At 40.4% G+C, this 18,709-nt stretch overlaps 1 protein-coding gene across 1 annotated transcript; it reads left to right on the top strand.

Moving 5' to 3' along the window:
• The first annotated feature begins 3,482 nt into the window (after positions 1–3,482).
• c11h2orf76 (chromosome 11 C2orf76 homolog) lies at positions 3,483–17,319 on the top strand. Its single transcript, XM_028591656.1, has 5 exons — positions 3,483–4,015; positions 4,109–4,159; positions 6,040–6,077; positions 14,326–14,407; positions 17,137–17,319. Exons 1-5 carry the CDS (start codon positions 3,886–3,888, stop codon positions 17,211–17,213), a joined length of 378 nt encoding a protein of 125 aa, XP_028447457.1. The 5' UTR covers positions 3,483–3,885; the 3' UTR covers positions 17,214–17,319.
• Positions 17,320–18,709: the final 1,390 nt, after the last annotated feature.

Here is an 18,709-nt window from a genome sequence, read left to right on the forward strand (position 1 = left end):
TGTCACACATTCTCTAAAATAAGAGTTTAAAATATATATATATATATATGACGTATAATATTTGCTTTTTTAATAATAAGGGAACAAATTCCACTAATTAACCCTGACAAAGCACACCTGTGAAGGTAAAACGATTTCAGGTGACTACCTCATGAAGCTCATTGAGAGAACACCAAGGGTTTGCAGAGTTATCAAAAAAAGCAAAGGGTGGCTACTTTGAGGAATCTAAAATATAAGACATGTTTTCAGTTATTTCACACTTTTTTGTTAAGCACATAATTCCAAATATGTTCATTCATAGTTTTGATGCCTTCCGTGAGAATCTACAATGTAAATAGTTATGAAAATAAAGAAACACATTGAATGAGAAGGTGTGTCCAAACTTTTGGCCTGTACTATATATACACACAGTATTAGTGCAGAGAGAGTGGTTGAGTATAAAAATTAAACTAAACCAAAGGCTGAGATGCGGTGCGTTTTTATTCGTGGTTCCTTGTGGTGATGGCCAAATGAAGCTTCACAAGTCCTTGTGAACTGTGTCTTTATTTTCTGAGCCCACTAGGTGGCGCTCTTGGTTTAAAGAAAAAGGCTCAAGGAACGGCAACTCAGTGTGCTTTAAACCCTTTGTTGAACAGAGAGCGCCATCTAGTGGGCTCAGAAAATAAAGCAAATGGTTCACCAAGCTTCGTTAAGCTTCATTTGGCCATCACTAGTTCCTTGCTTAAAAACACACCGAGACAGACGGGTCAGCACCACTCAGGTTGTGTCTTCGCAGCAGATGTCCGAAGTGAGAGCGCAGAGTGACAGGATCCGTGATCAATGTGAAATGATGCTGCGTGCAACTCTTCCACGAAGACCACTTCTGGCCAGACTTCTCAGGACAGTAGATGGGTGTCCCTGGGTCCCCTGGTTTCTGCCAGTTTGGAGCTGATGGCACCGCTGGACATCTTCCGATTTCAAAGGGAAATAAGCTTGATGTGTTTTTCATCTGCTGCACTAAGTTTCCTTGGCCGACCACTGCGGCTACGATCCTCAACGCTCCCTGACTTTTTTCAAGTGTACCTATAATGGTGCGTTCTATTATTTATCCGTGTCGGAGTTCCGACTAGGAAAACATACGTTGCCTAGCAACAAGCACCAACATGCCACCTTTCCTCGGATTTCCGAGCTCGGAACTCGGACAACCCAAGGGGGTAAGGTTCGCTTCAGAACGTGAACCTCTGATGGCGCCATTTTGTTGCTATAAAGCGATCACCTCTTGTTAGCATTACACTGACCGCCATTTTTTTTTTACTTCACTTGACTGCGAATAACTTTACATCTGAGGCGTTTAAAGACTCTATTTGTCCGTTGTTTATTTCTAAAGAAACACGACAATGTATAAAAGGCTCCATTACCTTGTACCTCACGTTATAGCTCCGTAGCAGATGTTTTTGTAAAAATAAGCTAACGATTGTGTCATAACCAAGTGAATTACTGTCGCACAGTAGAGGAATTACCGTATAGTACAGGAGAAGCTCACAGGCAGTTTCGACTTACATTAGCTGTTTAGGTTTAATTACTAATGTTAACTAGCATGTTAGTTAGCAATAATTAGCCTGTGCTTATGTTATCTCCTTACATATACCTACACTCTCCGTCTCTGTAAGATTGGGAATGATTGAGATTTCTCTTGTCACAGCTACCAGAAGACTTACAACTTTCAGACACGTTGCTCACGTCACATTTACGTTGTCTCTGTCAGTTGGAGGCTGCGCAGTAAAGCAAGAGATCACCGGAAAAGTGTTTCTAATAGCCTTCACTGGTCTCCGTCCAGAGCAACGGGGTCTATTGGTCCATTGTTTATATGTCAATGGGACAACCGTGATGACACCGAGCAAGAATTCCGATATGGATTCCAAGATGGCAGCGCCCTGTGTGACTTGTAGTATGAATTGTTGTCATTATTTTTGGACCGCTTTGGCTGTTTAAATGAAGATTTTAATCACTCGTATTACTGCAATACCTTACTGCGTCCGTTTCTCTGCCTGTTGGTATGGGAATCGGTCTTGTTGTGAGTGCAATATTGAATGAAGCCTTGTTTGTTAACGTGGCTAGCGTTACTACTCGGCCAGTGCTACCATAGCAACAGCTTTCCGGGTGGTGTCCGTGTTTTTTCTCCGACTCGGACGCGCAAAACATACCAGAACGCTTGAAGTGTGGAAATTACGTCATATCCGAGGTCCGAGTCGGTTCATTGAGAATAATAGAACGCACCATTATGAACTGATGCTGGTTTGAAGGCAAAGGGTAGTAACCCCAAATATTGATGTGATTTAGATGTTCTTTTGGTCGCTCACTTTGCATTTTGTAAATTGATAAAAATAAACTCAATTATATTTTTGAAAGCATTCTTATATTATTTTGTGTGTGTATGTATGTATGTGTGTGTGCATATATATATATATATATATATATATATATATATATATATATATATATATATATATATATATATATATATATATATATATATATATATATATATGTATGTATATGATTCTGAATGGGCTAAGTATTATAACTTTAACAACTTTTAACTATATTTTTATGCTAATTCTTTTGTACTTGTACTTTAGTAAGCTTATGAATGCTTTACTTGTATCAGGACGGACTTGTATAGAGTATTTTTACACTGTGGTATTGCTACTTTTACTCTTTAAAAAGATCTGAGTACTTGTTCCATGCCTGTGCGCAGCACACACACTGCTATGGATGTGTGGACACTGTGAAACAGGTGACAATGGGAGAAATGACCAAACAAAGTAATAAATATAATACATTTATTTTATATAGCGCTTTAAAAGGTAGCCACTCAAAAGCACTTCACGAGGTAAAGACAAAGAAAAACAAGATCAGGACAACACAAAGAGTAACAACTAGAGATAGATATTAAAAAGGTTAAGCAAAGCAGCATAGAAACAGGATATAAAAAAAGGAAAAGGACTGAAGTGAGTGAGAGCCTTGTAGGTGATGATTTAGAACTGGATTCTGTGTTGGATGGGGAGCCAGTGGAGGTCTCGGAGGACTGGAGTGATGTGGTCTGAGTGAGTGAGTAAACAGGAGGCTCAGTATTGGATATACTGTAGTTTTTTGAGGAATGAGGTGGGTGTGCCGTACAGAATGCTGTTGCAGTAGTCCAGTGGTGAGGTGATGAATGCGTGGATGAGTGTTTCAGTGGCTTTTACACAGAACTGCTAGTTTCCCCCAATACATCATTATTTGTAGCTTATTGTGGTATACCCATCCGCCTATAATAATACTCTTAATAACACTAAGAAGTAAGGGTGCTCATGTGACTGATACAGGCTAGCTCTGCTTTTTATTTGGAATCATAGCACAGGTTTCACTCTCCATACACTCCGATGCTGTGGGCGCTATTCACCAGTAAATAAGAAGAAGAAAAAGAAGAGCAGCTCGGTTATCGACTCATCGAGTCTTGATAGCTGAACGTGCTCGTGTCTCGGGGCTCGACTGATCTGCCTTATCAGATATCCGGTAACGTTAGAGCGCCTACGTCACCATGGATGTATTTTGAGAACGTCACAGACACGTGCTAACACACCCACGCCAAACAACTGGACGGTAGCTGTTGACGTTAGCGGTTAACGTTAGCTGGTAGCTGGAAGCTGGAAGCTGTTGGCTGTTAACGTTAGCTGGTAGCAGGAAGCTGTTGGCTGTTGGCTGTTAACGTTAGCTGGTAGCAGGAAGCTGTTGGCTGTTGGCTGTTGGCTGTTAACGTTAGCTGGTAGCTGGTAGCTGGAAGCTGGTAGCTTTTGGCTGCGTGACACCACTCCGAGCCAGCGTTAGTTTCCCCGAGCTGTCCGCGGACAGGCAGCGGGGGACATGGCCGCTGCAGCTGTGGTCACCGTGCGACTGGTCCGCTCCTTCGAGCACAGAAACTTTAAGCCAGTAGTGTTTCACGGAGTCCGGTTAGACCAGACGGTGCACGACTTCATACAGCTGGTCAGAGACGGTGAGTCAGCACAATGACAGACTGTGGCATGTCATGACTCAGCATTGTACCCATGGCAATTCCTCAATTCATGATAAACTCCGTTTCTTTCAGATATAGCAACACGGCAGGGGCTTCCTCCTCCTTTCAAGAAATACGCCTATGGTATGTATGGCTGACATTAGTGTTAGACTCGCGTTACATCGTCAATCAAATGTATTTAAAGTGGGAAATCACCATTAGACATGGTCTCAGTGCACTTTACATATCAACTGAGTAGCTTCTTTAACATGTAGTGAGATGAGTGACACGGCAGGAGACTGCTCTATAACCAATATATTTTAAGTTTAGTAGGGGAATGATCAGGAGACCAGCATCAAGGGAGCAGAGTGTGTTAGTGTATACGGTGTAATAAGCTGAGATAAATACGGTGGTGAGAGTCCATGCAGGGCTTTTTATGTTAAAAGAACCTTAAAATAAGCTCTATAGCTTGCACTGGGAGCCAGTGAAGAGAGGCCACAGGCTGTTGTGTGGTCATATTTTTTAGTGCTGTCAAGATTCTGGCTGCAGTGTTCTGAGCAAGTTAAAGGCCTCTAGTGGCACAATTGGGAAGACCAGAAAACAGGACATTGCAGTAATCTAGTCAGGAAGACACAAATGCGTAGATTACAGTTTCAGCATTACGAAATGATAAAATGGGTCGACTTTTGCAATGTTACTGGGATGGAAAAATGCTGTTTGGTAATAGCCTTGATGTGAGACTGGAATGTCAAAAATCCCACCAAAAGTTTTTGATGCTCAAGCTTTCAGAGATAATACAAGCATCAACATTATTACACAGGTTCTTAAATGTAAAGTGCCCATGTTTGGCTGGTCTTACTACTAATGGCTCTGTTTTATCAGCATTCAACAGCAGAAAGTTCAAACCCATCCATCTTTTTATGTCTGATACACATGCCTCTAAATGTTCACTATAGAACATAGAACTATACCAAGAATTGGTATTGTTGTAGTTGACATGTTCAGTTGGATTTGATGAATATGGGTGAAAACCACCCTGGACACCAGTAGAACTCTCCAGACGGCTGCGGTTCACAGTGTGGAGGGCTGCAGCAACAGAGATGTTGAGTCACAGTCAGCAGTAACTAATAGATCATTTACTACTCTGGTCAAGGCACTTTCAGTTGACTGATGGGAACGGAAGTCAGGTTGAAATGTATTTAAAAGATTGTTGTTTGATAAATGGGCAGTAGGGCTGTTGGATTGAATTCCGAAAGTCAAATATAATTTGAATACTAAAAAAATCAATACTATTTGAATGCTAAAATTACTATTTGAATGTGATTTTTTTTATTTTTTTGTAATAAATTGGCTAATGTTAGTTAATCTCCCTCTTCTCATGTCACGTCTGATGAACAATAAGTTAAAGGAGTGAGAAACACAAGGCATTGTAAGCTAACATTTTGTACCGACTAATGTTAGTACAGGGGGGAGTGACAGAACGTGTAACAACAACCACATGCTTGTAGTAGCATTGACAACGCATAAGCCTGAGTAGTGCAGTACATATTTATAACCGGCTGCATTTGAGCATAAAATATTTGAATATTAATTGAATCTAAAAAAAAAAAAAAATTAAATTCAAATGGTATTATAGAGGAAGACTGACGGCTCTAATGGGCAGTAAGTTGGCTCTCAACGGCACGTTAAAGGAGAATTAGTGTTCAGACTAACGTTAACGTTGGCTCATTAGTTTCTGACTAGATTCGTGATGATGTAACGTTATGTGCAGCATGCTGAGGCAGCAGCTGCTCATTATCACCTCATGATATGATTATATATTCTGTAGTGTTAAAAGGGGCCACGTGGTTACAAATAATACATTTATAATTGTGTACTTGATGTACTTTGACCAACCAAAACATGTTAAAGTAATAATCAAGTAATGGATAGCAGTGTGTCTGAGCTATTTGGCTTGTTCTGGTATGTGCAAGGCACCTGGCTAAATCACCTCTGCATCTGCTTCCATTCTCTTGTATTTTCAGACACAATGAAGATTATCCACCAAGCACATGGAGCAAAGGTATCTATCTTTCACATTGATGTTTAATAAGTCTGTTTGTTCATGTTTGCGTTATTCACCGAGGCAAATTCCACGCAAGTGTACTTATTGTGACCATAAAGCTTTTTCTGATTCTGATCTGAAGTGTCACACACGTGCCGAGTGTCCTCAATGTCGGCAGCACCCAGGTTGAGAAGTCACGAAAGGCCCACGAAATGGCCCGCTGGCAGATGCCTCTTCATTAAGCAACACTTCGCTGGTGAAAGTTACAGTAGGGCAGATGTCGTGTGATATGAAATCTAATGAACACAATGATCATAGTGTAGTTATCCTCATCGACTGTCTTATCCTATATTCAAGAGATTCTGGAGAGAAAAAAAACCTCAAGTTGCTCGTAGGTAGAGACGGCCCGATACCACTTTTTTGCTTGCTGATACCGATTCCGATACCTGAACTTGCGTATCGGCCGATACCGAGTACCGATCCGATACCAGAGTTTCATAAATTTCATTATGTTTTAACAGCTGTATACTACTATCCCTGTATGGATGTGATATGATTTCTATCTTTGTTGTCGGTCTGGCTCAGGTTAAACTCTTTGTGAAACATGAACAAACACAAACAATGAATGCCCCAGAACTTTCTTTTATTCTCCAGTTTGACAGTCAGTTATAACGGAAAAAGAACATAAATAAACTACTTTAATGTAGATTTTCTTTAGGGCTTTAATACGTGGTATCGGATGCATAAACTCCAGTACTTCCCGATACCGATACCAGCGTTTTAGGCAGTATCGAACATCTCTACTCGTAGGGCTGTGTACTGAATTCCAATACTTTTTAGGCATCGGCCAGATTCTCTCTCTCGTCTAACCTTTAGGCCACCACTGCCCCCACTGTTTCTGGTCCTCTTCGTGCAGTTTGTTGTGGCTCATTCACTATGTTAAACTATGCAGTACAACACGTTTGAATCCATAATCAATATGAAGCTGTATGTCACACTGATTTAGAGAAAATTTTACAGATAGATTTTACTATGGCCTGGTGTCAATGATATGGATATGGAGCGGTAAACGGGCTATGTATGTGTATATTAACTATTTTTACCACCATTAACTTCATTTCATATGCTGTTTTTGTTTCTCCCTTGGTGGGGATTTTTTTTTTTAAGACACCGTTTTTTGGATTTAGTTGATTGTTCTGTTAAGAGAGCACAATGCTGGTGTGGGTACATCTTTTCTGTACTGCACATTGCTGCAGCTCCTCTTTTCACCCTGTGTGTTGAGCTCTCTGTTTTAGCTACAGAGCGAGGCATCGCAATTCTGTCCCATCTTTGCTGCGAGGCACACAAGCGCAGTAGCTAGGTAAGGATTAGGCCGGGACACGCAGGGCCGATAATCGGCCGTTGGACAGTCTGGCGAGGTCAGTGACTCGAGTCTGTTCGGTGTGTCCCGTGCGGTCGTCAGTCTGGGGGGCTGTCGGCGTTCATTTTGGCCGACCTGACGTGTTCACTCGGAGGCAGGGCAGTCGGGACTCACCCGGAAATGGCGAGCGGAATGAGCGTGACTTAAACTGACCTTTGTTGATCTGAAATGAAGACAGATTCAGCAACTGCACGGCCTACATCTTAAAATGTTTTCAGAAACAAGTTTCAGTGAACTATTTTAGTACAATATGAGATCGTATTCTGAACGAGCCACCATGACAGTCTGGCTTTGAATTTCCGGAGAAATCAAACCCATGTGACGAGTTCATCCAATCAGCTGCCGGTTTTCATTGCTTGGGCAACAATACAGAGTAGCGCCGCCTGCTGCTATGGAGACGTATTACGTTTCTCAAGTCGTGTCGCCTCAGTGTGTTCCGAGGCAGTTTTTTGTGCCTCGGGGGCCCGACTGATCATTCCGGCTTTTCTGTTGACGGTCGGCCGTCTGGTGTGTGTGTGTGTCTCGGCTATTACATGAGCTAGCTGTTTGTTTCTCTAACTTCAGTCAGTACAAGGCAGGATTAGCTGGGAGACTTCTTCTAAACAAGAGCACACTTCCAACTTTGCGTGGAATACCTGCAGAACAGGGACACAGGAGTAGTTCTTTTGGAGATTATGGTGAACTAGTGGGTGTTGTAGCAGTGTTTTGCCATTGAGAACGAGCTAGCATGCTACGGTTAGCCACCTCGTCTCGGCTAGTGACGTAGAAAGCCGTGCAGGTTTTGACCAGCTCACCCGGAGACTGAAGGCAGGGCGGTCCGTGTACTTGGCGGCCAACGGATTTTCGTTTTTGAAAGGAAAAAAACAAAAACGAGAAACGGCCAGTTTCCCAATTACCATTAGTAAATAGGAAAACAAAAAACGGAAAACAACCCATTATTCGTTTTTTGTTTTGATATTAAAAAACAGAAAACGAAAAAGTGTGCGGAGGTGGTGTGCTCAGCAGGGACTTGTGGCGAAACACAAGTTGACTTTTATTATGAAGTGGTCACAGGAGATTAGCGCTGACTGCTCTCATTCATCAAAAATGAGTCTATACAACAAGACAACCATCATAGTCTAATAATAATAATGATAATGAAGCAAAAAACATTTTCAAAATTTCTAATTTTCACATAAAAGGTCTCTAACGTTGTTTTGCGCCATTGCTTTGGCAAATATCTGTCAAACAAACTAAAATCAAAACCATGATATGGCTTTCCCTTATCAAATCGCAAAAGACTCCGATTTAATACAACAATATCTGTCAAACAAACAGGGCTATAATTAGTATAAATAAGATATAAAATCAATACAAATGGGATTTTTGGAGGTTAAAAAAGTAACTAAGTAACTCTACATTTTAAATTAGCTACTTTTACTATTTTACATGTACTTGAGTAAACAACAAGTAGAACTTAAGTAGAACTTTTTTTTACTCTTTTCACTTCTGGTGATTTATTTAAATCTAAAAATTGCATAGACCTAGCCCTAGTCTGCATATTGCTTTTAATATGCAAATATTAAAAGCATTTCACTGGCGTAACACAAGTTGACTTTTATTATGAAGTGCAGGAGATTAGCGCTGACCGCTCTCATTCATCAAAAATGAGTCTACGCAACAAGACAACCATCATAGTCTAATAATAGTAATAATAATAATGTGCGGCAGTTTTTTTTTTTTTATCAATCGCTGTTTACCGCTTTTGTTAAACATACAAATGAATGCTACTCTTAAAGTAAATAATAAGCTGACCACAGCTACGCCGATATGCAGACTAGGGCTAGGTCTATGCAATTTTTGGATTTAAATAAATCAGCAGAAGTGAAAAGAGTAAAAAAAAGTTCTACTTAAGTAAAAGTACTGTTACTTTGTTGTTTACTCAAGTACAAGTAAAATAGTTAAAGTAGCTCATTTAAAATGTAGAGTTACTTTTTTAACCTCCAAAAATCACATTTATATTGATTTTATATCTTATTTATACTAATTATAGCCTGGGGGCCTGTTTCAAAAAAGCAGATATAAATCCAGGATAACTGATAAAGCGAGGCTTGACCTAGTCTAATCTGTGCATCCTGGCTTGGTGCGTTTCACGAAGGCCAAGCCAGGCTGAGGAGGAGCGACTTGGTCGAGCCAGGCTGAACTAGATAGATGCGCGTCCACGGATTTCCTCAAAAGACCGCGAGGTCGATCACAGATTTACTGATGCCAAAATAGAGAATAGGCATTGTAGATAGGCTACTTTATACAGAGTGAGCAGCAGCTTCTTGTGGAAGTATGATGACGTGAAACACATTATTTGAATAAAAAGAAAATAACACGGCCGCTGTACTGAAACAGCGAGAGAAAGCGTAGCAGACGATCACGGACCGACTGAATGCGTAAGCAGCCTAAACATCTACATTAACTGACCACTGCTCTGAATGGAAACCCTCATAATCCTACCATTCAATGATTGCAAATGACAAGTGACACATTGAATGGTTTCATTTAAGAGCAGTAGTTCATAAATGTATATTTTTAGACTATCATTTAGTCGTCCGCTATTATCTGTCACGCTTTTTCTCGCGTTTTTTTTATTTTTTATAGAGGACGAGTTTCCTTCTCTACATATTATATGCCTTGCTCCCTGGTATATATGGACATAGAAAATAAAAACACTGAAGAAATTGCACTGTAAAATCTAGAAACTATAAAGATAATAAAGTGATACATTCTATGCACACTATAAACATGAATGGAACAGAGTATATTCATCAGTTATTTCCCCCCAGGCAAAATATAAGGTCAAAAACCATGACGGTGTCCTCTCCCTGTTGTTACATGAATGTACAGTAGCCTACATCACTAGATAGTTACTGGTCCAGTGAACTAAGTCTATAATTTGGGAGGATTGTACAGTTAGGATATGTTCTTAAAATTGTACAATCCTCCCAAATTATAGTCCCAGTTTACTGGACAACACAAATTGTGTGTTAAGAAGGCCAAATACAATGCACATGGAAGCAGAACAAACATGATCCTTATTGTTAAAGAATAAAAAAATAAATTATAAACTAAAATAATTTAAGGTGCATTGGGGAACTATAGAAATGTACAGCATTGTATGTATTGCCCTTAGTAACAGACTTCATTTAAAACTCATTTGAAATTTTATCAGCCTTTTCTAATTATCTCAACAACTTCCATTATATATTCATCAAAATCTTACAAAAATATGAACAGCAGTCTTCATACAGCAATATAACAGTAACAATGACAAATTTATAATTATAAAAAAAGATAATGGTCACAACTTTAAATAATAACAGTACTTAAATGAACAGCAATATGCACCTGTTATATTTTAATCCAGGCTGATAAGAAAAGTGTAAAACCACTGCTGAGTGAACAGAAAAGGTTCCAGGATTAAATAAATCCTGGCTGTTAGCCTGGTCAGGACCAGGCTAGCTGCACAGAATAAATCTCCATGGTGATTTATGTGCCTCTGCTTTCGTGAAACCGAGTCAAGGCTAAATTCATCCAGGATAACCAGGAAATCCCGGCTTAATCCCTTATATTGGTTTTGTGAAACAGGCCCCTGTTTGTTTGACAGATATTGTTGTATTAAATCGGAGTCTTTTGTGATTTGATAAGGGAAAGCCATATCATGGTTTCGATTTTAGTTTGTTTGACAGATATTTGCCAAAGCAATGGCTTAAAACAACGTTAGAGAGCTTTTATGTGAAAATGAGAAAATTTGAAAATGTTTTCGCTTCATTATTATTATTATTATTATTATTATTATTAGACTATGATGGTTGTCTTGTTGTGTAGACTCATTTTTGATGAATGAGAGCAGTCAGCGCTAATCTCCTGTAACCACTTCATAATAAGTCAACTTGTGTTTCGCCACAAGTCCCTGCTGAGCACACCACCTCCGCACACGATCCTCTCAGAAAACCCCCGTATCGTTCCAAACTGTGAACCCAGCGCAGCTGCTATATCCCCACAAGACATCATATTCTTTCGGTTTTCTAATATAAAACTAGCATATTCGTCTAAAAACATTTTTACGTCCGTATCATTCTAACTGTCCATGGTCTCATGGGTCTCATTGATGTCCAAATGATTTCCGGGTATGCAGCCGCTTACTACCTACGATCGCTTCCGGGTCACGAAAAAAATGAATGAGGAATAAGATTATACACACAATTTAATTTCCGAGTTCCATCTACAAACACATCAAAGAAAATCGGATAACGAGATAGTTTTTCGTTTTCCGTTTTTTAATATCAAAACAAAAAACGAATAATGGGTTGTTTTCCGTTTTTTGTTTTCCTATTTACTAATGGTAATTGGGAAACTGGCCGTTTCTCGTTTTTGGTTTTTTTTACTTTCAAAACGAAAATCCGTTGGCCGCCAAGTACACGGACCCAGGACACATTCAGAAACCGTATCTCACTCAAAACAGCATGGATGTTTTTTTTGTTTTTTTTTCAAGTTTGTATGCGTGTGGAAGCACCTGAGACAAATAACACCCCAAATCCCAGAAAAGTGATTTGTTTTCATAATATGTGTACTCTAAAAGCCCTTTTTTAAAGGGGTGATAGAATGCAAAACCGATTTTACCCTGTCATAGTTGAATAATGACAGTTTGGTGGGTAAATAGGACATACATAGAAGCTCAAAGTCCCATTGAAACCCCTTTACTATGAAAATCTCATATTTTGAAACTGCCGCTGAAAACGGGCGAATCCCAACAAAGCTGGAAGTTGACGTCAACCTCCCAAAAACCGGAACCTTTGTCAGCCCATGGGTGTATTAAGAGAACGGTCACGCCCCAAGATTGACATAGGCTACACAACTGACCTGAGATCAGGTAGTCTTCTGAATCTAGCTAGGTCACGCAGATCTCTGCTATTCCATTACAAAATTCACTTCTGAAACTTTTTTATGCGAGAAATGAACTATGTAAAGCTCAAATATGGGCCGCTTTACGAAAATTGATGGCCAATTGCAAATTTTGTCCGACTGTGTGTCGGAATTCAGCGGCGCTGCCTGTGTTGTTGCCTCGCCGCCCGACCTGCCTTCCTTCACACACCCCGGCCTGCTATGAGGTACTTGGAGCTCCGTCATGACTGGCAGCCCACAGCACTCCATACCCGCGCAAAGTCACCGGTTTTTTGATAATGGACTACTAAACGCCGGTGCTCTGACAGAGCTCCAGGGTCTGCAGCTCCCCTCTTCCTGCTAGCTAAATGCCCGGTGTGTGTGAGTGAGAGCACGGTCAGCGAGCTTGTTACGCCAGCAATCTGTTACCACAGGTTCCAGTTAATCTTTTAATGTGTGTAGTTATAATGTGTTGAGTTATTTAAACAAACTATTGGGGAAATAAATGCTGCTTGTCCCTGAGTCTCATTGATAGAGCCTGCGGGTGGATGTAGCTCTATCAATGAGAGCTAGCTCCTCTTAGAATTCCTCTGAAATTCACAAATATTCATTAACTTGAAATCGGACACCGTTGTTAGCTTTATAAGACCTTTAGGGAGATGTATAAGTGGCGTGATGAAATTCAAACTGTAAATATACACAAATTTTGCGGAAAATTAAGCTAGCTATCCGTGATTTGTAGCTAGCTACACATAGCTAGGATTGAAGGGACAGTCATAGCTAACGAAACCCCCACTGTTCACAAAAATTAATTAACTTGAAATCAGACACCGTTGTTAGCTTTATAAGACCTTTTAGAGATATGTTGTATAAGTGGGGTGACAAAATTCTAACTGTAAATATAGCTACTCTAGTTATGCCGGCAGCTGACAGCCAGCCTAGAGTAACTGGAACTGTGGTAAGAGATTGCTGGTGTAACAAGCTCGCTGACCGCGCTATCACTCTCACACACGGGCCATTTAGCTAGCAGGAAGAGGGGAGCTGCAGGCCGGGGTCTGTGGAGGAAGGCAGGCCGGGCAGCGAGGCAGCAACACAGGCAGCACCGGCAGCTGAACTCCGACACACAGTCTTACCAAATTTGCAATAAGCCATCAATTTTCGTAAAACGTCCCATATTTGAGCTTTATATAGTTGATTTCTCGCTGAGTTTGCTCAAACCAATCAGCGCGTAGCTCATTCTGAATATTCATGAGCATACCATATTTGGAAGAAAAGCTCTTGTTCCAAATAGAGCAATATTCACAGGGTAGTTAAGGGCCTAATAAAATAGCATTCGGGCAATTTTCAGCCCAACCAATGTTACATACCCCATTAGGAGACCTTAAGGAACAGTGTAAAATACCCTATATAATCATTCTATCACCCCTTTTAAGGACCAAAACTCATGAGGAATTGATCCTGCTGAATGGTAAACCACGCTGCTATGTTTCATAGTTACTGTTGTTTAATTTGAGTCAATCCTACACACCTTGGTGCTGTACCCACTGGTGCACTGTATGTATATTGTTTTTATTGTTCCTATTTATCAATCCGTCTTAATGTTTCTATGTTTCTTCATTGTTGTAAGAGCAGCTAAAGTTGTCAGTGTCGGAGTCCAAGAAAAGTAGGTTGAGTTGAAGTGAGCGTGTCCCCCTGGGGTCAGGCCTTGTCGTTGTGTTGACATCCTTGCGTGGACCATGACTGGTCCTTGGTCGAGTCACCTCGAAGCTAAGAGACTTAGGACTCTGGATCGCCACGGAATGAGCTCGAAATGATCTGTACATTCACAACTGAAGCCATCTCAGACTAAGAAAGCTGTAGTGTAGTTTGGGAGTTCTGTGCTTCTTTAAAAGCCCTTGTTGCCATCTGAATATAAACATTCGTTTTTTTTGGCAGACTAATGAGTTGGTGATGAGTTTGGAGGACGATGAAAAGCTGATCCTGCAGGACGGCCAAACCCTTACAGCTGCTGGCGTTGGTAAGACTTGAGTTCAGTTCTCACTGTGTACTTTGTTCAGGGAATGAAACTTCCACGATAGCTACATATATTAGGGCTGTCAATCGATTCAATATTTAAATTAATCTCATGATTGTCCGTAGTTAACTCACATTTGGTATCTGTTTTAAATGTGCTTTTAAAGGGACTTGTTTCCAGCGTTTAAACGTACAATATGTAACTTTCTGCCGCTAGGGGTCTCTCAACCAAAACAATGGATGGTAAAACTGGACTTTTGATGACGTTGTAAAGTTGCATGGAATTATGGGAGTTTTTAGTGTTAAACACCTTCGCTGCCGGTTAGAATGCATCAGTTCACGGACGAGTTTACCCATTCAAGTTTATTCACATTACGTTTATTCATGTTATTCTAATAAAATAGCTGCAGTTTCCCCAACATAATTAAGTTTTTCTTGATTAGATTTTTATTTGTAGCTGACCAGTTAGCTAGTGAGCCAGCAAGCTAACAGTAGCCAGCAGCTAAAACACAAAATATTTCACATATCAATGTCACCTTTTGGGTGGTTTCAACACCGGGGCGGACGGGGTTTGTTGTAACGCTAGCAAGCTACTCAACAAGGCTGAGAGACGGGTGTGGGTGGGGATTGCCGGGGGAATCTCCGCGATAGCGAGCCAGGACGTTCGGTGCCTGTTGTGCAGCAGCAGAACATCTCCCAGCTGCCAGGAATTATCTCCCCTTCACTCTTCAGTAATCTTAACTTTTTGTTTTTGGTGCTTAACCCACCTTTTGTCGGATTAATTTAGCTAACCGTAAAGACAGCTAAACGCGAAGGGGGAGAAATTCGGCAGGGAGGAGATTTTCGGCACATACACCGGTAGCGCTACGGAGATTTAGCTAGCTACTGCTATGGATGGCCGCTGTTGTGACTCGGTGCTGGGTCTGATATGGTCTGTTTCCCGACGTTTAATTAAACTGACGTTAGCGTCGTAAGCACCAGGCACTGGAGATAAGTTCTGGCCGGGTGTTGCTGTAATGGAAGTAGCTGGCTGATAGCTGACTGGGGGCTAACGGTAACTAGCTAGCTTTATGTCCCGGGGCTGTTGTCAGCTGTCATCCCAACTGAGTCTCTCTGCGCTGGGGGAGTGAGGGCAGACAGACCGGGGTGTGCTACTTTGGCTAAATTAGCATTAGATTAATCGTCTATCTATACAGCTAACGTTACTAGGGAAGTTATTCGTGGGTTAGCTCAGTCCTGTTAGCTGTGGTCGAAACAGTCATACTAAAAATAAATATTAGCGTGTTGAACGATGTTGTAACCTCATAATGTTACCCACAAAGCTTTAGCATCAACGTTAGCACATTGTAGTAACGTCAAGCCGGTATTGATATTGAACTTTCAAAATAGATAAGGTCTCTGTTGTTTTACTGTGATAAAAAAGTGGGATGTAATTCATCACAAAATGATGCTGTATGGCAAAAAAAAAGCAGTATTACGGTTACAAGTATTTTTTTTCTGTGACATTGTATGATTTACAATTACTCCTGAACGTATCATCTTGGTGCCAGTGTTCTGACGGAAGTTAGAGCAACTGGAGGGTGAAAGGTTATATGACGCCACTGACGGGCGACTAAAGGAAACGCGCCGTGTCTGAAAATAAAATAACAGATTTCTCTGGGTTTGACATTTGGTGGAAACATTTGGGATAGTGTAAGAACACAACTCATAAAAATATATAACATAGGTATGGTCATTTTTAGACATTTTAAAGCAGAAATGTTACATATTGTACCTTTTTAAAGGGACTTGTTTCCAGCGTTTAAAGGGATATGTTTCCAGAACACATCCCTTTAAATGCTGGAAACACATCCCTTTTAAAGGTCCAATGTGTGATCATTTCTCCCATCTAGCGTTGAGATCATCGCAATCAACTCTCTCACGCCACGCGGTTCAAAGTACGTATTACAGCTACGGTAGCCTTCACGCTTCAAAAATACGGTCTCTTGCTCTTTTCAATCTCCTTTTTCTGTTTCTGGGCGAAGAAGACTCCTGTTCCTAAAATTTGAATTTTGAATACGTGTGGTCCTCCATGTTTCCTTCTTCAAACTTACCGGGGCCGGGAAGCTACGATACCCATTAGCAGCATTAGCAGCACCTGTGAGTTTATCATGTGACAAGTGTGAAAGGCGGAACAGTATATCCTGTATGTCCCTTACCGACTAACGTATTTCAAGATGGAGCATGAATATGGAGCGTCTACCTCAGTTCATGCGAATGCAAATGTAAAATTTCAAGCCAATAGGAATACTTGGAATTGATGGTGGTGGTAAATATTCATGAAAAAGGACAAGTTGGTGAACGGGCAACACAGATTTTGATAATGAACAACTAAACATGTTACACACTGGATCTTTTAAACGCTGGAAACCCATCCCTTTAAACTTTCTTTATTGTTATATTTGCCTGATTAGTAAGGTCTATAGCACCTGTTTATCAAAGCTTTTGATGTATGCATATACAAATTTGTATACACGTCCCCAAACTCTAGCCTGACATATATGGTAATTTCTTAATAAAAAGTGGTATTACTATTCTCAGAATGTCCTGTAATGATATTCTAATGCCATTAATGGAAGTATAAAAATGATTTGTAAGCAATAAGTCTATTAGGACGTGACTGTCCCGGAGCTGCTGCTAGTGGTTCAGTGTTGTCCCAGTGTTAACTTGAACCATTTGTGTTTTTTGTTTCAGCCAATGAAACAGAAGTGGCCTTCTTTAGACAGGAAGACTACAGCGTCTATAAAGCCAATCCCCAAACTGCTTGGTGACCTCAGTATTACTTTAGCTCAACAACCACGTTTCCATCTTTTTTTTTTTTTTTTTTTTTTTTTTTTTTTTAAATATGCTGAATAATAAAGTTCTGGGACTGATGAAGTTTTTGAGTGTTTTTTTAAAGTGTATTAACAGATTAACATGTACTAAAGGAATTGAAATGCATAGTTTGACTGGATTAGAAAAGCCCTTTCTCTCAGGGACTATTCCCCTGGGCCTTCTCTTGACGGATGAACAAATGACCAAAAGTCCGAGCACCACTGCATGATGTTGGATATCCTTGTGATGTGGCGCCCCCTACGGTTTGAGAGTGCCGTTCCCCTGGACACCACTGCTGTAAATACACGTCCACGTGCATTTGGTATCATTACTTTACTGATGATTGTCTTTGCTAACACAGTCAAAAACATCAAGCAAGTGCACCAACTTGGCAGCTAAAGTAGTCCAGCAGCCAGCCTTTGATCGCTCCAAGCTCTGGCCAAGAGCTAAAAGCCGCCCCAGCTTTACTTCTGCTCTGTCACTCTCCTTTCTCTTGTGAGGGTCAGGGTTTGAACATTAAAGCAGAATAGAATCACAGAATATAAGTATTAACCTGAAAATACTATATCATATTTGCCCTTTAAAACAATGTTACTGTTGTATTCATTCAATTCAACAGTTGTGGAGGTCTGCATCAGCCAATTATACTGGGGTTTGCTGTTTTTTTTTTTTTTTTTTTTTTTACCAATCGTTTTCTGGAGTGTCCTTTTTTAAGTCCACCTTCCATGTCTCAAGTCCAGTGCCAGGCCATGTGTTTTACACCTGGGCCTTCAGTACTCTCCTACAGCAATCACACCACCTTTGAATAACCCCACCATGGCACTAGGACATTACCGTGTGGAATGAAGTGATTTAACACAAGGCTCAACACCTAGAGAAGTTCAATACACCATAACAGAGACATGAACACACAGGGACTGAAGCCATCACGTTCACGCAGCACGACAGGATGCTGCATCACATATAGTCTAAATTAATGTAATTGCCAAAGAAACAGGTAACTCTTTACAATAAGGTACACAAAAAAATAGGTGGTTAATGATTAGTTACTGTTTTAAAAAAAGTAACGAATGATTAGTTACTGTTTTTCAGAAGGGTAGTTACTGTTTTTTGAAAGAATAACTAATCATTCGTTACCCTTCTAAAAAACTAACTACCCTTCTGAAATACAGCAACTAATTATTCGTTACTCTTTCAAAAACTAACTTATTAACTACCTTTTTTTTTTATATACCTTATTGTATACCAAGAAACAAAACAAAACTCCCAACAACCGGTCACTTTTACTCATACGGTGACCACAAAGCAATCAAAAATGCTGTTAACAGCGGTCTACTTTGCCTTAAAAGTGAGTAGTGGAAGATATGTTGCTCAGTAAATATTATTGTCCATATGCGAGAGAGAGCGATAACTTCTTAACTTCTCTCCTCATGAAGACTTGGAGAGGATTGTA

Source organism: Perca flavescens, chromosome 11, assembly GCF_004354835.1.
Source record: "Perca flavescens isolate YP-PL-M2 chromosome 11, PFLA_1.0, whole genome shotgun sequence".
Lineage (NCBI taxonomy): Eukaryota > Metazoa > Chordata > Actinopteri > Perciformes > Percidae > Perca > Perca flavescens.

Bases quoted from the DNA above. Each gene is read 5' to 3' on its own strand.
- c11h2orf76 (XM_028591656.1), top strand. From the start codon at position 3,886: ATGGCCGCTGCAGCTGTGGTCACCGTGCGACTGGTCCGCTCCTTCGAG. The intron at 4,160-6,039 runs GTATGTATGGCT...TTGTATTTTCAG, and splicing joins TTTCAAGAAATACGCCTATG to ACACAATGAAGATTATCCAC. The intron at 6,078-14,325 runs GTATCTATCTTT...TTTTTTTGGCAG, and splicing joins ACCAAGCACATGGAGCAAAG to ACTAATGAGTTGGTGATGAG.